The following is a 22,571-nucleotide window of genomic DNA, read 5'->3' as shown; positions in this document are numbered from 1 at the left end:
GATGTAAAATCCCAAAGAACCTCCTGAGACCCAGTGATACAAGTGTCTTTGATGACAAAAACACATTGCAGTGAAAAAAAAAATATATATATATATATCCTCATTTGAGGACAAAGGGTCTCAGGAGGATAAGATATGTTCTGCACAGTAAACGAAATTAAGTGAATCTCAGTATCAACACATCCCCACATGGCGTTGTTTTGACATGGTCTCAAGAAAAAAAACCATCGGAATGATCTGATCTGATTTGATAGCGTCGGGTTTACTTCACGCATCTCTCCCCCGTTTCCTGGCGCATCTCCTGGACTCGCCGATCCGTGCCGTTACACGCCACCCCCCGCCCCGTGACCGCGGCGTCACAGGCTGCGCATACCTCCGCGCTCCGACATGTACTAACGCACACTTCCTGCAGGCGCAACGGGAGAACGCTCGGCGAGCACAACAAGCGCCGGGCCAGCCGCAGAGAAACAGTAAAACCGCCGTGGGACACAGAGATAAAACGAAAAGCATTAAAACAGAACACCTGCCTCCTTCTGACTCCTAATAAATCACTGCTCTTTTTTATGGAATGTCTTTGGGCTTTTTCTTCTTTTTTTCATGACAGTAACGTTAACTTCATATTAGGCAGGGTAAGAAGGTTCTAAACTGTACAGTGCCATACAGTATCATTATCTTTATGCCTAAACTAATTCATTTTGACTTCTAGCTGTTTACTTAAAGCAACAAATGAAACTGCTGAGGAGAAATAAGAAATGTAACAATGCAACCTGTATTTACGAGTAGCTGTGTAAGGGATTATGATGGACTTCACACGATGAGGTACACTTGCTTCACAACAGAAATCCATTTTGGGTCAGGTGATCCCTGAGAATCCCTGAAGTTATAAAACAAGTCCATACACACCTGTATATGAACCCCCCCTCCCCCTGTCCTAGCAGTGTATACTTAGGGGAATTATTAGGGATCAGCTTTGGGCTCACATTCCTGGTCTAGAGCAGTCTACACGCAGCTGGGGGGCGGAGCTTGGACCCTGCGCAGGCCAATCAGGCCACGCCTTCTGCCACACTTAACACATTCATCCAACTGCCACTAAATCTGCACAGAAAGAAATCCATATTTCTCAAGAAAATGTGTGCAGTCTCACACACACACACACACACACACACACACACACAGAGAAACACACAGAAACACACATATACACATACACAGAAACACACACATACACATACACACACACAAAGGGGGAACTTCCCTTTAATGCACTGCCCTCATCGTTTTATTTCCCAATTTCTCTGTGATGTAATATCCTCAATATCACTGCAGCGAAGCAGGACCTTTAGCACCCCAGGTCCTCCTTCTGCTGTGCCAGTTATAGTGCAGTAGTCTGTGCCTACTACACTGACTTCAGCACCGAAGGCTTATGCTCTTTAATAAGTAGCAAGACACACAAAATGCTTTTCCCTGATGAAATGGAGTAGATAAAGCAGCCATGTGATTACTTTTAATGTTTTTAAGTCCACCCCCCCTTCCCCCGCCCCCTGTCCCCCAAATATAGTCTCTATTTGCAGCTCCCGGAAAATTAAAGAGTGCCGCATGAACACCATTGCACCGAGGGTGTAATTTCACCAAAATCACACATGCACACACATCCACCTGCATACACACACACTACCCTCTGAGCAGGCCCATCCTAAAAGGAAGGAATGAATTGCCATGTTACGCAGGGGATGTATTACTACATAAACCAGCATTTCACCATGATTCACAGGCACAGAAGAGTTTTCAACAAGCATCACAATAAACTGCCACACACTCCCGATCAGCATTTAACAACTGCTTTTAGCAGTATGTCTGCCCCAGCTCAATAATTTGTCCATCAAGGGTGAAACAGAGGCACACAGATCACTCCTTTCCCAAATGAAATGGGAAAGGGCCTGAGAGCTTAAAACATCCATATTAAAATACAAATGGACTTCTAAGGCTTAGGGAGTCCACTCTACAGAGCTGTTGCAGCACATAATACATAATGGAACAGGAACAGTCTACATACACCCAGGTCCCATTGAAACGCACACCACAGTAGCAGCAAAACAAATGTGAATCACTGTTTCCTGACCCCAAATGACATGCTCTCTAGAGAAAGGCCAAGTAAAGGCCAAGTACCAAACATTAGCATTAAGACCGTGTTTCTGCTGCTTCGTGTCATTACAGTGCTTCACTGGGATTACTATTTCCATAAGTAATATCATTCTTTATGAAATAAAATACCGTAGGGTAACCAGTGATTACAACTGGGGCATCCGGGGGGGCGGGGGTAAGTGGCCATTCTGGTGCATGGTTGGGCCCCATTATTTGGGATAAAATCTCAATCATGCCCATACTGGGGGGTAGGGGCAGGGGATAAGTGGAGGAAGGAGGGTACATTTTTTAGTATTGGGTATTGGGATGCACCCAGAGTGACACTTAAGCACAGTAGTGTTCTTTCAAGCATTCCCCAGGTTAGGAAGGGTTCAGTCGATGGGTGATCCACCTCTCATCTCTCTCTAACGACCCCTGCTGCTTGAGTGACAGCCTGCAAACCCACCCAGGAAGCAGCACGTGAAACATCCATGATCTCATCTCTGTGTGAGCAGAGAGAAAAAACATGGTGTTCTAAGGAAAGCAGGTGCTTGTTGAGCTCTCCCGAATCGAGAGCAGAGAGGTGCTAGCAATGAGTGTTGCTATATACAGCCGGACATTTAAAACCGGGGAGAAAGGGGGTAAAAGAGAAGAAAAAAAACAGGCATCTGGCAGCTGATTGGAGGCCATGAACAATAAACAAAAACAGAAAGGCACAGCAGTACAGTCAAACACTGTCTGTGAACACTGAGAGACATCGTGCCAGATCACTCAAATGACAGTACACAATGCCATACATTACAGTTATTTACATGACACATTTAACCAAAGTGACTTAAAGTTGATTAGGCTAACCAGGGGTGAATCCATGTGGGGTTAGGGGCCTTGCTCAGGGGCCCAAAAGCTGCCCTGATCTTGTCATGGCTACACAGGGGCTTGAGCCAGCACCATTCCAGGCCCCAGACAAGCACAATCAGCTACCCCACTGATTGCACAGTGTATACTAAAAGAGCTTGGCGGTTGAGTAAGTGACCTTTTCACCCAACAGTGACCCAGTCACAGCTGTTGCTTTTATTGGATTGTTACTTCAATTTCAATCTGGGGTTGCCAAAAATGTAGACACATACCTTGACAAGACATGTAAATTTGGTCAATAGCCAAATATAAATGGAAAAGCACATTTGAGAAGATGATTTCTTAATCTGCAAGACATGGTGAACTCCAGCTGGAGGAAGGTCAGAGAAACCCAACCCTGAGGTGACAGGCTTGACGTCTGCTGAAACACACAAGACCCTGGGCCTTCAGGTCGAGTTAGGTTCTCTCACATTTTAAAGCTTATCAACAATTACAATTTATTGTCTATTTTCATTTATTTATTAAATTGTTACATTGTTTGGCTGGAATTACTAAATGTTAGACATCCATCTTGCAGTTTGCATTCATGTACCATCAACAAATCGGCAGCACTGAACCCAGGATTTTAACCTGCAACACACCTGCGTCAAACGTAACTCTGTGAACGTTTTGCAGGTATTTAGGAATGTCTTTTCAAAATGTATGTTCAGAGTTCTAAGTCAGTGTTCTAAAACTCCATTGCTTTCAATTGTCAGTAGTGATTGTTACATCAACATTCAAACGTTTAGTTAGAATCATTCTAATCTAATCAATTCACAACATTATAATCACATATTTCTGAAGTTACAAAATAACCAAAAGCTGACTGCACCAAAAGGACCACAGAATGTTTCACAAGGGAGATGATGGGAGTTGCAGTATGGAGCTTGTCACACTGACTTACAAATCTCAAGCTAAAAACTTCACCTCCCATGATGCTTGCTGTAAAATGTTTTGGGATACCCTGCCTTTTGACGCATCTCTCATGGTGAATCAATGCCAGATAGACCCTCAGACACCATGGAGGTTGGCTAATGCCTTCCTCATTGGATAACAATTCTTTCATTTTCCCTTCAATATCTGTAGGCAGCTACATACAACACAATCAGTGTACAACATGGTTTTGATGCAGAAGGGAAAGCGGGGCTCTGTAAGAGTCTCCAGCTCAGATAGCCACCCACAGAGCACAGAGGGAGCACCGGATCCCCTCATCCCAAGCCTCACTGAGGCAGGGTCAGGGAGAGAGAGAGACAGGGAACTGCAAGAGCTTTTAGCAGAGAATTGGCTCTACAAGGTCACCCAGCACGCCACAGTGGCTTCACATTGGTGTTTCCATATTTTGTACACTACCTTTTGTCCTGATGAATTTGGACTCCAAGGCTCAGGAGTAACGGCGCCCTCTAATGGCTAAAAGGTGTAATTTAACACAAAATAATGGATTATGACCATTCTTTATTGCTTAAAAAATAAAAAGCACTGTCAAAACATAATACGGCTCAAATTTCATATATTGTTCATGTGCACAGCTAGATATCTGCTGAAGAACTTTTGAGTTGGAGTTCCTGAACCATTTACAATTCAGGTCTTTAGGAGATGCTCTTTTATAAAGCCAATAACACAGCACACATTCTTTATATACGCTTACCGAGCATTTGATTAGGTATTCATTAGACTTCTTTTTTTACTTCTGCTGCTGTAGCCTATCCACTTAGAGTTTTGATGCCTTGTGTGTTCAGAGATGCTATTCTGCATACCACTGTTTGCATTACTGTCACCTTCCTGTCAGCTTTGACCAGTCTGGCCATTCTCCACAGGTGTTCCTAATAAAATGCTCAGCAAGTGTACAATGCAGTTATACAGCTGGACATAGGTGAGCAATTCCGGTTACTTTCTTTGCTCAGAGGTATAGCAGTGCCCCACTTGGGAATAAGGCCATATGGAGGTACAGGTAGTGCGAGGACAAACTATAATGTGTTGAGGTTTGGATTTGTGTGGAAAAGCACTTAAGCTGTTTAGCATCTTTTCTGCTTTTTCAGGCGAAATAAAATCAGTCAGATCATGTTTGGGCAGCAGTTGTTCTCAGAAACGTACTGTAAAACACACATCCTTTAAGTTGACTTCTGCTGAAAAATGTCAGGCTGCTTTAACAGCTGGATATCTGCTGAGGCAGGACAAGAAATCCTGTATCTCTAGGCAAAACAGGGCAAGTAAAGGCTTTTAGAAATAAATCAACAAACTAATGTCATTCTGAGCTTGGCTTGGTTTCTAATATCACAAGGGTTAGCTCAAACAACTTCAGTAAATAAACCTGTCACAACAAAAAGGGAAAGCCTTCATTTTATTATCCATTTTATCCAGTATATAATCCATTTTAATTCAGTACACCTGGTGGGTTCTGTCCTTTCCCAGGCCAGTGTGAACAAATACAATCGGGAATTTCAAATTTGGAGAGGAAAATTTTTAGATATAAAGATGGTTGTGTAAATTTGCCTCAAGAGTGGCAAGGATCATTGAAATCACTGTTTTCTCTCTGTCCTATTTCTCTGGGTCATCTCCCACTGGTGGTGGAGTATCAGAAAGTACATGATTAGCAGTCTCATAAAAACAGCAAGTCCCAAAAACAAAATTACAACCTTCCATTAAACCATTCTATCAGCCACACTACCCCAGAGCCCAGGCAGAAGTGCTCCAGGGGCACAGTCGGTTAAAGCGCGGTACTTATAAAGCAGTATGCAGGGAAGCAATGCCGCGGCTGTGAGTTCATGCCTCACCTGGAGCATGTGAATTTAATATATCCCATAATTCACCCACAGAGGGTTTGATTTTTTTATTAAGCTAATTTATTCAGAAGAGATTTGGCCACCAATACCAAGCAGGCTTGGGTGTGCTATGGAATGTAACTGACTCCATTTGAAATACCTGACAAATGGAGAGGCACACTTGCCTCAGTGAAGAATACAAGCGCCTATGTACCGATACAGAGGCGTGCAGTCCCGGGGATGATCAGTTCCAGCTTTATTTCAGTACTGGTCTATTAGGGTTTGGGTTAGTCATGACACTGAATCAGATGGTCAGAGCATAAAGGCAGCAGCCCAGCTTCAGGTGGTGGAAATCACTGTTTGCACTCTGTCTCTAGTGGTGGAGTACCAGAATGCATGTGATTAGCAGTCCCTTCCCTCAACCACACGATCCCATGCAATGTTCGAGCCTCACCTGAAGCATGAGATTTTAATACATCTTCGTGTTATCATTGCAGCACAGAGGATTTGGTCAAGAAGTGTATGACTAACCATCTTAAATGACTAAATATGAAATCATGCTTCGGAAGGTATTACTATGCCCCAGACTGGAAAGAGAATTTGCATTAGGTGTGACAAGGATCGACACAAATCAAAGCAAATTATCACTAAAGATTAAATATGTAACTATATGGACCTAACTAATATGCTGATGTTTCCAAAGGAGACAAACATTTCAATTATGACAACAAAATAATAACCAAAAACTACAATTTAAGCCAAAAGCAAGCACATGCAAGCTCCAGTGGCGCAATCGGTTAGCGCGCGGTACTTATAAAGCAGTATGCAGTGAAGCAATGCCGAGGTTGTGAGTTCAAGCCTCACCTGGAGCATGAGATTTTAATGCATATTTCTGTTATCACTGCATCACAGGAGACTTTGTCAAGAAACATGAGACTACAGTGGCTGTGAAGTGCAAGTTATAAAATAAATAAAAAGGGGGGGGGGGATACAACCGGGTAGAGGGGTCAGCCTGTAGCCTAGTGGCTAAGGTACTGACAGGGACCTGGAAGGTTGCCCCGGTGTAGCCACAATAAGATCCACACAGCTGTTGGGCCCCTGAGCAAGGCCCATGCAAGCTCCATGCAAGCTCCAGTGGCGCAATCGGTTAGCGTGCGGTACTTATAAAGCAGTATGCAGTGAAGCAATGCCGAGGTTGTGAGTTCAAGCCTCACATGGAGCATGAGATTTTAATGCATCTTCGTGTTATCATTGCACCGTGGGGGTTCTGTCAAGAAGTGCATGACTAACCAACCTATGTGGCTAAGTATGGAATCCTACTTGGGAATGTATTACTTTATGTTCTCTTAGGAGCAGGGCAGCGTTTCCCGATATACCTTTCGAGTCTTGGCGTTTTACAAAGACTGAAAAGGTACACCTTACTAAAGTTATTAACTTTTCAAGCCGTGTTTCCCGAACTATCACTTAGGCGGTTGCTTAAGGCATAGATTCTACGTGTGACGTTACTAGGCCCATTGACTCGCTCTAAGATCGATTATGCACTCCATGCAGCGACTGTTTGACTGTGCTATGAGAGAAGGTAGTGTTCTTTATGAGTAAAACACTGCAGGAATACTTACAAATATTGCATTTCTCATAACTAGTAGGAACTTATTGATAGAATTAAAAAACTTACAAACTAAATAATCCAAATCCACTACCTGCCAGCTTGATCCCCTCCCCACCACCCTGGTCAAAGCCTGTCTTCCATCCATTTCCCCCATGATTACTAAAATAATTAACTCTTCCCTCACCTCTGGAACTGTACCCCATACCCTCAAATTGGCTGCAATTACACCCATCCTCAAAAACCCAGTGCCGAACCAGCTGACCTCAACCAGTACAGGCCAATCTCCAACCTGCCCTTCATTTCTAAAATTCTTGAGAGGGTGGTTGCCTTCAGTCCGACCTGAACGCAAATAACCACCACAAACCCTTCCAATCTGGTTTCCACCCCTATCACAGTACAGAAACCGCCCTGGTTAAAATCATCAACAACCTCATCCGTGCAGCTGACTGCTCTGGACTGCTCACCATCCTCATCCACCTCAGCGCTGCATTCGACACCATTTCTCACCCACTACTCCTGGAGCGCCTGGCTGGCACTGGGATCACTGGTGTTGCACTCTCCTGGTTCTCATCCTACCTCACTGACAGACAACAGTTTCACTGGGTGTCCCCCAGGTGTCAGTGCTGGGTCCCCTTTGATTTACTCATTGTGTGTTCCCACTCTTTACTCTTAGGGTCACTGTTTTACCCCCCTGTTTGGCTATTTTTATTGTATTATTTTATCCATTGTAAGGCGACCTTTGGTGTCTTGAAATGCGTCTCAAATAAAATGTATTATTATTATTATTAACCGAATATATCATTTCCGTCTAATTATATATATTACATAATACATATGGTTTTTGATATCAGATTGTGTTATCACACCTCGTCCCGCCAGGCCACCTAGCAATACGCCTTCTTTGGAATGTCATGTTTTATTTACATTATTTTAATATCTTTGGCATGGTGCCTTAATTGACTTTGCGATCAGGGTTGATTTGTCAGAAGCACCATCACATTACTGGTGTAATTCACTATTTTCTCTGATTAGCTGACGTTTTCAGTAAAAGCACACTAACAAGCAAAACGCACTAACACGAAAACAACGTCAAGGGTATAACGTTAAGGTATAATTTACGAACGACGTAGCGTTAAGAAGGCTTCGGGAAACACAGGCCTTATCTTTTGGGGGCTCGTTTCGAGTTTACACCATGGGGCCGCTCCCCCATCTCCCACAAACCCCCAAGACCACTACTGTGAAAAGGTTAAGATGATTTCAGATGCTCTGATTTTACTTCCGTTTTTTTTTTTTTTGTAGCTACCAATCATAATATTGTTATTCTGTGACTCCATAGTTATAAAGCAAATCAAATTACAACAATCACAAAGGTTAAAATGGTGATATGCTACTACCTGTTTTGATATTGCAGTGATTATTTATTTATAATTGTGAGCCAAGCGGGCTCCGGTTTATACCATTATTGTACACCAGCCATTTAAGACAGTTGCACACCCATATATCTGCCACGCAGAGGATTTTGTCAAGAAGTGCATGACGAGCCAGCCGACATGGCTAAATATAGAATCCTGCTTGGATAGGTATTACTACGCATTACGTTCTCTTAAAGTGCAGGATTGGTAAGGAAATTTGAATGAAGAGTGGCAAGGATCACAAATCACAGCAAATTTCCACTGAAGATCAAATACTGTTTGTGTTAATAACTGAGTAGACCAGGCTTATAGTACGTACCAATCAACAAATATAAGCTCCAGTGGCGCAATCGGTTAGCGCGCGGTACTTATAAAGCAGTATGCAGTGAAGCAATGCCGAGGTTGTGAGTTCGAGCCTCACCTGGAGCATGAGATTTTAATGCGTTTGCGTTATCATTACAGCACAAGAGGATTTGGTGAAGAAGCGCATGACTAACAAATCTATATAGCTAAGTATGGAATCCATCATGAGAAGGAATTATTGTGTATCATTCCACACTCAGGTGAGAAGGCAGCACTGGAGCTTCAAGCAGACCTTTAAACAAGATTAGTATAGATATCACTTCAGTGAACACCATAGGCTTTATTCGGTAGCCATCGGCATGAACAAGAACATATGTAGTCTTCGTTTGGATAATAAGCAATAAAAGCGCCAATTGGCTGTGACTGTGGCCAATTTTTAACCAATGAGCTGGAATTGTTGTACAGCTGTAGAATGTTTTGATACAGAGTGACGGCCCCACAAATGTACACTTTGAAACCTGAATTTAAGGACTATGAACACAGGCAGAGGGTGAGTCAACATGTCAGTGAGCCTTTTTCAATAATAGGAAGGGATTTACAATGGTCTTGTAACAATTTAACACAAAAATCTTACCTTGTGTACCTTTAATAACTGAGTAGACCAGGCTTACAGTACGTCCCAAATGACAAACATAAGCTCTAGTGGCGCAATCGGTTAGCGCGCGGTACTTATAAAGCAGTATGCAGTGAAGCAATGCCGAGGTTGTGAGTTCGAGCCTCACCTGGAGCATGAGATTTTAATATAATATTACAGCACAGAGGATTTGGTCAAGAAGCGCATGACTAACCAATCTATATAGCATGGAAGTATGGAAACCATCATGAGAAGGAATTATCGTGAATTATTATCCAGCTGTATGAATGTACACTATGGGACAGATGCAGATTAAGCCTTCTCCAAGACTAAATACCATTTTGAATGGATTCGCCACAGAAAACTCAATTTAGTCCAGGACTAAACTTAATCTGAGAAATCAGCCATATATTTTAAAAGGAAAAAATCTAAAAGGCAATAATGCAAAGAAATAACTTGTATACACAAGCATCTACGTGGACCATCTTTCCCCTATGCACACGAACATACAAAGCGCAAATGCACACACAACAGATGTAGATGGCCGAATAAAACGCAACAATAGTATTTGGAAAAAGCACTGCAAAAACGTTTTTCTTTTTATTTTATTTTATTTATTTAGTTTTATTTGTCTTTTGTAACATCATTCATCCAAAAATAACTAAATTATTACTTAAATTAAAATGTTCAAGTAATGTTTCCTGTTAAGTAGAAAACCATATCTAAAGACTCTTATTTGGGACAGAAAGAAATGGAGATTCAGATCTTTGGCCTCCAGCCTGCCAGATTCTCATACTGTGATGGGAGCAGCTTCCAAGCTGTCATTTACAGGACAGGACACCAGTCAACAGGTGGGAGTGCAACCATCTACAACTAATAAAATAAATTTCATGAATTCATTAAAATGCATTACTCTGTATTAAATGATGTAGCATTAACAGTGATTTGTAAATCAACTGTGATACAGGATGCAGAACTACTACCAAAGTACACATAGGCAAATTCAACTGCACTTTAATAATGGTTTCAAATGCAGGTTTAAAAGTGTCACTTATGGTGCCTGTAGATCTATAGTTACCTACAGTACTGTAGGTACAACAATGTAATCAAAAGTTTAAAACTGCATTAGTTCCCTTAGCTATGCTGTCCTGCAGTTTCATGCAGACTTTGACTGACCCGCTTGGCAGGAAATCCCAGACAGTATCTGTCAAGGTTTCACTGAAAAGTGGTCTACTGCTTAATATGTTACTTTATTTAATGAAATAAAGCATTCTGCTTCGCAAAAAATTTTTTGTTTTTATTTTTTATGTTAATTGAATGTATGGAAATCTGTAATTTGCTATTTTCTACTGACACACTAATGCAGAAAAAAGAAAAAAGAAATTAAAAACAAAAAATATATACACTCACCGAGCACAATTTTTTAGGTCTCAATTACTTATTTTCTAGGCTTATACTGCAGTAGCCTATCCACTTAGAGTTATGATGCATTGTGTGTTCAGAGATGCTCTTCTGCATACCACTGTTGTAATGTGTGGTTATTTACGTTACTGTCACCTTCCTGTCAGCTTTGACCAGTCTGGCCATCCTCCTCTGACGTCTCTCATTAACAAGGCATTTCTGTCTGCAGAACTGCTGCTCACTGGATTCTGTAAAGTTTTTTGCACCATTATTTGCAAAATCTAAAGACTAGCGTGTGTGAAAATCCCAGGAGATCAGCATTTTCTGAGATACTCAAACCACCGTCCACCACCAACAATCATTCTACGGTCAAAGTCACTTAGATAAAAAATTTTCCCCATTCTGATGGTTGATGTTGATGAACATTAACTGAAGCTCCTGATGTATCTACATGAATGTATGCATCGCACTGCCGCCACACAATTAGCGGATTTGATAATCTAAATAAGTAGATGTAATAAAGTAAAAATGTTCGTAATAAAGTGCTCGGTGAGTATATATAAAAATCTAGGGTACCTAAGACTTTTGCACAGTACTGTACATTAGCGAGACAGAAGGTTTCTAGCTAGAAATGTGAAAGTTACATTTTAGGGTGAGCTCTCTTCCAAGTGCCACTGAAGTTTTGGGGCTCCACTCTGTTGAATGTTTGTCACAGGAACACGTCCGGTTCCGTCTACTGAAACAAAGTCAAACACGGGATGAACAGAGCTGAGTCAACACCAGAGAAGGACACTGGAACGAGGTCTGTTTTTCCCCAGCTCTACTGCCTCAGACACGCAGAAGGTCCGCACACTGAAGGCCACTTCACAGCAAAGTTCAGTTTGGAAAGTATGGGCAGCGGTCAGGTTCTGGTCATACTCCCGGTCTCGGCCCCGGTCCCAGTGGCCGGGCTGGGGCGTGTTGCCCCGACCATCATGCAGTCCTGATGCCACAGGCTCTCTGCCAGGGCATTGAGGAGGGGGGCAACCTCCCCAAATGCGCCAACCACATCGGCCCCCATGCGGAACACAGGCAGCCCCCACACCTCCTGAAACTTCCTGACATCTTGGTCCGTTACGTCCGCGTGCATGAAAAGGTCAAATCTGACACAGCAGATAAGGACAAGACATTCTCAGGGAGTTTCTCAAAGCAACCAGGCTCCCGAATTTACAGATGCAAACAAAGAAAAGAAGCGAGAGGGCAAGTAGGCAAGTGTAGATGCCAAAGCGAGGCATCCTTATCTATTCATTTTGCTTTAAGACACGTTACCCTACCAAGCCAAAACATTTAAACAGCCTCTAGCCCAGTGGTTAAGGTAAATGACTGGGACCTGGAAGGTTGGTGGTTCAAGCCCCAGTGTTTTGTTACTTTAACATTGAGCTCATTCCAGGGTAAAACTGGATCTGATCCAATGTTACTCCTCCATTTCCATGAACACTACGTTTGAACCAATAATATTTAGGCCAAGGCTTCCTCATGAATATATTTTAAAGGATACTTTGTTCCCACGATCAACTTTACGACACTGTCTGAAGGTTCAGAGCTTCGAGCAATTTGATTGGACAAATCTTCAAAGGAGGCCCGGTCCGTGAAGGAGAACAGGAAGAGAATGGCATCTACCTGCTCCTTACAAGACTTAAAATAAAAAATAAAATAAGAAACAACAGTCAAGAACAAGCTATAATAAAGAATAATCAAGGAATAATATGGTCACATGACTGAAAAATTATAGCTGTACAATAAGAAGAGAATAAATATTTTTAATATACAGTATACTAGATGTCACCCTCTGCCCATCAGTGCTACTCTCCTTCCAGTTGGCCATGTCAGGCCATGCAGCAAACTCTGGACTGCGGGCTCCATTACCCAGCACTGTAATACTGGCTTACACACCCACAGCCCACTCTGAAAATCATACCCTGCTATTACTTGAACTTGCATCTTTTCATCCATTTTGATTTAGTCTGCCCAGTGGCTGTCAAGAGTGTGTACAAATCCACCCCAGGCTTCGCACAATTTCCTCAGAGGGGTTTTCATTGCCTCGGTCGTCCACGGCTGGCCAGTGGTGCATCTCCCACCTCAATATGTCTATCCTCAGCCACATACCGGAAGGAGGTGGTCGAATCTGCGCAGGGCGTTCTCCCCACAGTCCCACAGCTGCAGCCGGAAGAACAGCACCTGCCCGTTATCTCTCAGCTTCACTGGCCAAAACACCACTGTGCTCTCAATTCCTGTGGAACCACATGCCCAGGTCTTCCCAACAGCACCCAGAAATCACAACTCTCAATCCTCACATGCCCGACTGTACCAGCAGACTGCAGGAGACACTGTGTAAATCTACTGCAGTTTATCTACGATCTTGTCAATTCTTCAGTCAGCTTAGTTTATAGGAGGTAAGGTTAGAGTCTAGTGGCTGTGCATTGATCCACCTTTTGGAAATACAAATATACTTGTTTCCACTCCTCCTTTTCCTTTTATCTACTAAGGTAAATATACAGACAATCGAAGCACTCACCAGTGGTCTCATAGTGCATGTTTGGAATGTCCAGACCAGAAAGCCGGGCAGCAAGAGCAGTCTTCCCCACACCACTCTTCCCTGAGATAAATACCTTGTAGCGAACAGTATCCACACTCAGGTGAGGAGGCAGCACTGGAGCTTCAAGCAGACCTTTAAACAAGATTAGTATAGATATCACTGCAGCGAACACCGCCGGCTTTATTCGGGAGCCATTCGCATGAACAAGAACAGTCACCGTCACCGCCTCATCAAAATACTGCATTTAAATCATCATAACATAATTACGATACTTAAGTCACAAATAAAAGTTGTCCCTACATCTACGGCACACTTTTGATGAATGCAATTCCATCATAGGTGGTTCTTGCTCCTCTAGTAAAGATGCATTCTAGTGCGCAGACTTTACAGGCGCACGATAAAGGTTCTTGAAAGAGTATGGACTAGAGAGAACTTCATACCAAAACGTCTGCGTTGCTTCTTGTTTTTTATTCGATTGAAGTATTCCTTGCTGTCAGCAGACCGGTACCAATCGATGAGAATGAGCGATCCCGGTGGTTGCGGTGGGATCATTGTGAAACTGGCCTCCAGTTCGGCGCTCCCTCTTGACTTTATCTGTAAAATTGTAATGTGCCAAAGTAGCCGAATTTAGAACCTACTTCATTGGCTATGTTCAGAATATTTGTATATTATGTAACGTTATGCACACAGTAAGCAGGATGCAATACGTATCGCTTTAGCTAATATAGATTGTATAGCTAGCTCCAGCGAATTTCAGGTTAACAACGGAACTTCTTCAGTCTCATCAACAGAATAACCACGTCATAAATTTAAGCCCTTAGAAAACAAAAGCTCACTTTGTGTGTTAATTCAGTGGCAAATGCGATTATTCGCGTGCTAGCTCGCGAACAACAAGTTTTCGTTTTTATTTATACTCACCATAGACACCAGTGGACTGAGTGGAGCCTGTACTGTATCGTGTTTTTCATGATGACTTCATCAAACCGCGACGGGGTTTCCTTGAGGAAAATGTTTCCAAAGAGGTGAATTTTGTTGCCAGATCTTGTGTGATAGTTCTGTGGATGTTGAGGCCTCTTGCGACATTTCAAGCTCAACTGCGACAGGGAGCTGAGCATGGTATTTTTGCATCGGCTGGTTAAAGTTTCTATTCTTTGAATAAAAATAACATTATTATATACTGGTTTGTGTTGAGATTTCAAACACCTGAGAGATGCTTTAATGGAAGGCTTGTTTATGACGTGTACTTCACAAGCTATTTCCAATGAATAAGTGTTTGTTACAACATACAATTTAGCCATTACAGGCAGATTCATTTAAATTTAACGTGAAAAAGATTGGGAAGAGCAGTGAACACATCCAGTGTGAACAACATCCTCAAAGTGACCTCAAAGCAACACAACCACTAATTTGCCGGTGAGGAATATAAACTTGCTGCAACTATGCAACGTGATGTGAGAAGCATTAACCAGTTCATGCAATATGCACTGTTAGTGCCATTTTCCCTGTTGTGGATTAAATTTAAATTTATTCGAATAGTTGTTTTATTTTTGCAAATGTGTGTACATTTTTAATTTACTTACCTGTTAATATTATTAATATTATACAGATTACAGTGCATAGATTATAATAATTGAATTAGAATTATAGACTGTTTATTGTTTGCCTTTTAGTTATTTAGGCGTCCGTAGGTCAGTAAAAGATTGTTCATTGTAACTTTCCCTGGGCAGTCCGTTCTGCAATAAAGACGGGAGCAACAAATAGTTTCTACCGTCGTAAACTGCATACACGCGAAGACTCGTTTTTCCTGTATTGAACTGAAGCAGAACATATGAAAGAAAGTTTAAGACCTCAGTAGACATTTTGGCCACTACATTAGTAGAAACTATTTCGCTAGAAAGACAGGAGTTTATGAAAGACGGTCGACACGAGATGCGCAGGCTACATTGAATGAGCTTTGCCGAGCAAAAATAGCTAATTGAACGAGCTGGCTGCACCTACAGAACTCCAGACGACCCCACCGTTGATGGATAAGTACAAAATTGACGAACTGACTACAAATTACCCTGCTAGTCACAGTTAAATCGGAAATTAGCATCTCATTAAAATTGTGTGCTTTGGAGAGTAATATAGCATAGCTGCCAACTCTCACGCTTTCGGCGTGAGACACACGCATTTGCCTGTTTTCACACGCACCTGCAAATACGTGTGTCTCACGCCGAAAGCGTGAGAGTTGGCAGCTATGATATAGTCACTAGAAGTTGTGCTGTTCAGCCACGAGACAAGTTGAGGCGAGCCACACTGTGCTACTAATTCTAGCTAGCCACATTCGCCTATGAAGAAGCTAGAATTCGACTCTGAAAATATAAACAGCCTTGTTATGGAACCTTTTTTATTGAAAGCAGTTACATGTACAAGTACTGTTAATCTGGATTTCAGAAGTCAGAGTTTGCAATTATAAGAGGCTTGCATTAACCTCAGCATTAAAATGGAGGATAACACAGAAATGGATGGCAATGTTGAGAAAGGCCACAAGAGGGTGACAAAGCCTACTCCAAAGGTCTCAGAAGAGAAACTAAATAAACAGATGAATGCAAGGAAGCGTGTAATGACACGTTTTACATCCAAAGCAGAGGAAATTGAGAGCCTCATGAAAATGATTCCAATGCATACCTAGTGGAACAAGATCATCTCAGTAATTACTCAAAACTTCTCAACGAGTTCATTTATGCAAACGAGGCAGTAAGCGAGTTGTTACCAAATGAGGAAAGGGAAGCTGATCAGCTATACTGGTGTCAGCCAGACGTGACACCAGAGGATAGTGCATCCATGGTCAATATACATAAAACATCTGGTTCAGCAGCAGCATCAGGTGTACATAGCCAACAATCTAAGACATCCAATTCGTCCATCTGGTGAAGAGAAGAAGCAAACCGTGCAGCCTTGCTTGCTCGCGCTCAAGAAAAAACAGGCACTGCAGATGAAGGAGGTTCAGTTGAAGGCTCAAATGGAGGAGCTTGATGTTGAAACCGCTATCGCTGAGTCCACTGCAAAGTTACAAGTATTGGAAGAATATGAAAATCCTGAGCCATGGGAAGAGGGGATGAATTCTTACCTCAACAAGAATACGGGTGCAGCAGTAACCATGAAACACCATCCTCCAGATGTTAAACCAAAGTTAACTAGCAACTTTCACGCAAGGCAAGAGTCAGGGGCATCTTACAACCAAGTCAAAGATACGTCTCGAGTGCGAGTAAAGCGAGAACACGACAACAATACCAGTCAAGGTCCTGTTGAAAGGCCAGTCAAGCTCAGTGAAGTGATATTAAAGCAAAAGGATATCACAGAGATGTTAGTAACACAACAGAAACTCGCCAACTTACCTCATCGAGAAGTCCCTGTATTCGGTGGCGATCCATTTGAGTTCCTGCCATTTTTGAATGCTTTTGAGCACATCATCAACAGCCGCCCAGATAGTGATGAAGACAGCTTGTACTACCTAGAGCAATTCACCAGCGGTGAACCGAAAGAACTTGTGAGTAGTTGCCAGCACATGAGTGAACAAGAAGGCTACAGTGAAGCAATAAAGCTTCTGATTCATCACTATGGTAATTAGATGAAAATAGCTACGGCCTACGTAGACGACTGTCAAATGGCCTCAGATCAAGTCAGAAGATGCCAAGTCAGCTTCTCTATCTTTCTCACTGGATGTAACAATGTCATGAAGGAAATGGAGTATCTCGAGGAGATGAACAGCCTGGCTAACCTCTGGATCATTGTCTCAAAGTTGCCCTTCAGACTTAGAGAAAGATGGAGAGTCATGGCATTCGAGGTGCAAGAGAAAGAAAGAAGAAGAGCACGATTCTCAAATCTTGTTAAGTTCATCGACAGGCAAGCTAAGATAGTTACAGATCCGTTCTTCGGTGATGTCAGCCAGCCTTCTGATGAGAAAGGCAAAGTCAAGACAAGCACGAGAACAGCCAAAGAACGCATGCTGAAAAGAACCAGCGGCTTCGCTACGAGTGTTTCGCCAGCAGAAGATGATGCCTTAGAACCAACTAAGAACCGCTCTCAGCAGACAGGTAATGCGTTTCAGGAGCCATGCATGTACTGCAACAAAAAACACACTCTTGAGTGCACGCAACAAAATCAGAAGCCTGCCAAACAAAGAGAGAATTGAATTCCTTAAAAGCAAAGGACTGTGTTTTGGATGTCTGACCCAGGGTCACATGGTAAGGACTGTAAAAAGAGAGCCATCTGTGAAATCTGTAGCAAGAAACACCCAAGTCTGCTTCACACTACAAAGGAAGAGAGTGCCAAGCCTGTTGAGAAAGGACAAAGTGTCGCTAATGGGAACTCGGTTTCCGAAGAAGATTCATTAGTCAAGAGTGAAACCTGTGGAGTCACCGGGGCCGGAGGGAGTGACTGTATCCTGTCTATTATGCCCGTACGCATTAAATCTAAGAGGAGCAACACCACTGTAGAAACGTACGCGTTCATGGACTCCGGAAGTTCTGCTACGTTTTGCTGCGAGAAGTTGATGAGACAGCCTGGTGTTCATGGAAAGAAGACAAGAAGACTCAGATATTACTGCGTACAATGGGCCAGGAAAAGCCTGTGTTCAGTCATGTGCTCTCAGATCTAGAAGTGTGTGGTTTGTCAGAGAACAAGTACATCAGCCTGCCAGATGTCTACACTCATTCAGACATACCTGTGACAAAAGACAACGTTCCTGTTGAGAAGGACTTGGAAGGATGGCCGTATCTGCTGAAGGAAGTATGGTTACCACAGATCGACGCAGATGTTGACCTACTAATAGGAACCAATGCTCACACAGCGATGGAGCCCTGGAAAATCATTCACAGCCAGGATGACGGGCCTTACGCTGTGAAGACCACCCTAGGCTGGGTAGTTAACGGTCCTCTTAAGAAAGGCCAATCAGACCACACTCGGAAGGTTTCAGTCAACCGGATATCAGTCAGTGGTGTGGACAACATGCTGTTGCAACAGTACAATCACGACTTTCCAGAGCATGTCAGTGAAGAAAAGTCTGAAATGTCAAGAGAGGATGTTCAGTTCATGAAGTCTGTCTCCGAGACGATCAAGAAGAAGGTCAATGGACACTACAGCATCGGGATGCCTCTGAAAAACAAGAACGTTGTGATGCCAAACAACAGATGTGTTGCTGAGCAACGAGCAGCAAATATCTGAAGAAGAAGCTCAGCAAGAATACCAATTTACAGGGTCCAGACCGTACTAACAGTCTGATCGGCGTTCTGACAAGGTTTCGACGTGACCACATCGTGATCATGTCCGACATCGAAGCGATGTATCATCAAGTGAAAGTTTCTGACGAAGACTCTGATCTGCTACGATTCCTCTGGTGACCGCAGGGGGATCTGAACCAGCCTCTGCGTGAGTACAAGATGGTTGTCCACTTGTTCGGAACAAAGTCCTCCCCGAGCTGCGCCAACTACGCCTTGAGACAGACTGCAGAGGATGGAAGAGACAGGTCATCACCTGAAGCAGTAACAACAGTTTTGGAAAGTTTCTACGTCGATGACTGTCTTACTTCAACGTCCAGTGAGCATGAGGCTATTACCTTGGCCAAGGATCTCATCGCACTGTGTGAGAGTGGAGGATTCCACTTGACGAAATGGTCAAGCAACTGTCTTGCAGTGATATCAGCACTCCCCGAACAAGAGAGAGCAAAGGATCAAGAATTTAGACCTAGACAGGGATGAGCTACCCATGGAGAGGGCCCTCGGTGAAGACTGGTGCATAGAATCAGACTCCTTCAAGTTCAGGATCTATGTTAAGGCCATGCCCACCACCAGACGGGGATTCTCTCAGTCATCAGTTCGATATACGACCCCCTGGGGTTCTTGTCTCCATTCATTCTTCTTGCAAAGACCATCGTCCAGAGTCTCTGTAGGATGAAACTTACCTGGGATGAAGAGATTCCGGAAGACATCGTGAACAGATGGTTCGCATGGCTGTCTGATCTAAGACAGTTCTCCAGTATTTCAGTCAGGAGGTGCATCAAGCCAGAGGGATTCGGTTCAGTCACATCAGCGCAACTGCACCTTTTCTCTGACGCTAGCGAGAGGGGCTACGGCGTCGTCACACACCTCCGCATAGAGAACAGTCATGGTCAAGTCCACTGCGCCTTTCTTCTTGGAAAATCTAGTGACACCACTCAAACCAGTCACCATCCCAAGTTTGGAGCTAGCTGCGCTTTTTGAGCTTTGTATGGATCTGAAAGAGTCAGTGCTGTGGACAGATAGTACTACTGTCCTCAGATATATCGACAACGACAGCACTCGCTTCAAAACCTTTGTGGCGAACTAAGTATCAACTATCAGAGAGAGCACAAGGCCAGCTCAATGGAAGTATGTCAACACCGCTTCTAATCCAGCGGACCACGCATCTAGGGGTCTGAAGGCAGAAAGCTTCATGAAGTGTCGGAGTTGGATTGAAGGTCCTGACTTCCTGGTTCAGAGTGAGTCATACTGGCCTGTCTTATCAGACTTCTCAAGAGAGATACAAAAAGACGACGTGGAAGTTAAGCATACAACCAACGTGAATGTCATCAAGACAACAGATTCAAGCACAGATCCTCTGTAGGAAGTACGTGCGCTGCAGAAAGGTGAGAAGATCAAAAGGAGCAGTTCTATTGCTAAGTTGGATCCCTTCCTTCAAGACGGGGTTCTGAGAGTTGGTGGGAGACTGCATCAGGCAGCCTTGCCAGAACACACAAAGCATCCTGCTATCATAGCCAAGGATCAGCACATCACAACTCTGATAATCAGGAATGCTCCCAAGGAAATCGGACACAGCGGGAGAAACCATACCCTTGCTCGGGGTGACAAAGGGTTTGGATTTGTAAAGGAAATGCTGCTGTCAGGAGCGTGTTGTCAAAGTGTGTCAGATGCCGAAAGACCCAAGCCACTGTTAGTGAACAAAAGATGGCGGATCTACCATCAGATCGTCTGCTACCTGACAGTCCACCGTTTACCAATGTCGGTGTAGATTACTTCGGGCCTTTCGAGGTTAAGCGTGGACGTGGGTTAGTAAAAAGATATGGAGTCTTGTTTACTTGCCTTACTGTAACAGCAGTCCACATAGAGATTGCACATTCTTTAGATACGGACTCATGCATAAACACAGTCAGGCGTTTTATAGCCAGAAGAGGACAGGTTAAGGTTATGAGATAGAATTGAGGGAGAGAGGGAGAGGACGCTGGCGTTTGTTTGTTCGCCGCTTCTCCGTCCGTCCGAACTACTAACTATTTTTTGAAGCTAGTGCAATCTAAAAGCTTTTTAAAAGGTCTAGGTTGCAGGGCTATTTTCTGAAATTTTTGGCATTTGTCAAGCTCTACCTTTTGGGCATTTTTTTCACGGACCGCTATGAAATTGACGGCTGTCTACTCACCCACTGCCATCTCCAACATCGGCTCCCTCTGTCAAAGGGTGAACACCCGGACTTCTCCGTCTATCCAGCACTACTACTGCGAGGTATACTCCCGGGCAGCCCCTCAGCTGTCCTGGTGCGGTTTGGCTTCAAGCCTAGGACCGCTGCCTTGCAGTTAGCTAGCTAGCTAGCTAGCTGTCTTCCTCCCACGGTCAGTTTGACACTTTGCCATCTATCCAGCACTGCGAGGTATACTCCTGGAGCAGCCCCTCAACTGTCCCGGTGCGGTTTGGCTTTGAGCCCAGGACCGCTAAAAGTTACCTCTGCAGTCAGCTAGCCGACCTCAGACATCAAGCGGCTAGAAGCTACATCAGCTGCCCGACAATCTCCAGCCAGTCTCCGTGCTTCATGTACCCTACCGCCATGCTGTGGTCCATCTTCCCGTTATGCCTGACAGTTCTCCATCTCTGTGTTTGGCTAAACGGCTAGCCCCAGGCTAACACTTTCGGCGTCCGGCATGAGTTTCAGATACTCCGTCTGGCAACTACTGAATCTTAACACCTGCGCCATTCCAACTTATATCTCGGCTATCGCAGAGCTTGAAATTCTGCGCCGACCCCGTTACATCCATAGAAGTTCCCGTCGAAAGTTTATCTACCACCAGCCTAGCCTTTCTGCTCCAACCATTCCATCCATCTGGTCCACTGTCGCACGCCTGACACGTCATCAGAGCATTGTCGCACTCTGTGTTTATACGGGAAACACCGCGAGATCTCTGCACACCAGCACAGGAAACACCGCGAGATCTCTGCATACCCAGCATGACAGACAACGTGGAGTGGATTCGAGTGTGCGTGGAGTGGATTTTAATGTCATGATGATTTAATGATGGTCAAACTGGAACTTTTTAATGCACAGTCCATCAATAACAAATCCTCCTACATTCAAGACTATATCATGGACAAGGGCCTAGACTTCATGTGCCTTACAGAAACATGGCACCAGCCAGAGGTTTACTCTACCCTAAATGTAGCCTGTCCTCCTGGTTACAGCTATTTGGAGAAAGCCCGCAGCACTGGTCGTGGTGGTGGCCTAGCTGTTATACACCAACAAAAACTGGAGCTGTCCCCCATCCCTCTGCTTACACAGTCTTCATTTGAATGTCCTGCAGTTAAATGTAAGCCCCCCTTCCCCATGACCATACTTCTCATCTACCGGCCTCCCAAACCCAAATCAGCTTTCATCCCAGAGATGCACGAACTTCTCACTACACTCTGTACAACCTCTGCTAATATCATAATTCTTGGAGATATAAATTTTCATGTCGACACCCCCTCCTGTCACTCTGCAGCCGAGTTCCTTCAACTACTGGATTGTCTCAACCTCCAACAGCATGTCGACGTCCCCACACTCCAGGGGACACACCCTCGACCTGGTCATCACAAACTCCGCC

At 43.7% G+C, this 22,571-nt stretch overlaps 1 protein-coding gene and 4 non-coding genes across 5 annotated transcripts; 4 read left to right on the top strand and 1 right to left on the bottom strand.

Moving 5' to 3' along the window:
- Nucleotides 1–6,552: 6,552 nt before the first annotated feature.
- On the top strand, nucleotides 6,553–6,646 carry trnai-uau (transfer RNA isoleucine (anticodon UAU)). Its single transcript has 2 exons — nucleotides 6,553–6,590; nucleotides 6,611–6,646. It is a non-coding gene; the product is annotated as a tRNA-Ile (tRNA).
- Nucleotides 6,647–6,902: 256 nt separating this feature from the next.
- Nucleotides 6,903–6,996, top strand: trnai-uau (transfer RNA isoleucine (anticodon UAU)). The gene is made up of 2 exons: nucleotides 6,903–6,940; nucleotides 6,961–6,996. It is a non-coding gene; the product is annotated as a tRNA-Ile (tRNA).
- A 2,134-nt stretch (nucleotides 6,997–9,130) lies between these two features.
- On the top strand, nucleotides 9,131–9,224 carry trnai-uau (transfer RNA isoleucine (anticodon UAU)). Its single transcript has 2 exons — nucleotides 9,131–9,168; nucleotides 9,189–9,224. It is a non-coding gene; the product is annotated as a tRNA-Ile (tRNA).
- A 570-nt stretch (nucleotides 9,225–9,794) lies between these two features.
- On the top strand, nucleotides 9,795–9,888 carry trnai-uau (transfer RNA isoleucine (anticodon UAU)). The gene is made up of 2 exons: nucleotides 9,795–9,832; nucleotides 9,853–9,888. It is a non-coding gene; the product is annotated as a tRNA-Ile (tRNA).
- A 480-nt stretch (nucleotides 9,889–10,368) lies between these two features.
- LOC133110322 (ciliogenesis and planar polarity effector 2-like) lies at nucleotides 10,369–14,744 on the bottom strand. The gene is made up of 6 exons (XM_061220337.1): nucleotides 14,627–14,744; nucleotides 14,149–14,302; nucleotides 13,688–13,840; nucleotides 13,279–13,403; nucleotides 12,671–12,807; nucleotides 10,369–12,275 (listed from the first exon to the last, which is right to left on the bottom strand). Exons 1-6 carry the CDS (start codon nucleotides 14,627–14,629, stop codon nucleotides 12,035–12,037), a joined length of 813 nt encoding a protein of 270 aa, XP_061076321.1. The 5' UTR covers nucleotides 14,630–14,744; the 3' UTR covers nucleotides 10,369–12,034.
- Between the last annotated feature and the right edge of the window lie 7,827 nt (nucleotides 14,745–22,571).

The sequence above is a fragment of the Conger conger genome, chromosome 14 (assembly GCF_963514075.1).
Source record: "Conger conger chromosome 14, fConCon1.1, whole genome shotgun sequence".
NCBI lineage: Eukaryota > Metazoa > Chordata > Actinopteri > Anguilliformes > Congridae > Conger > Conger conger.
Note: the sequence above shows the minus strand (reverse complement) of the source record. Positions and strands in the feature narration are given on the sequence as shown.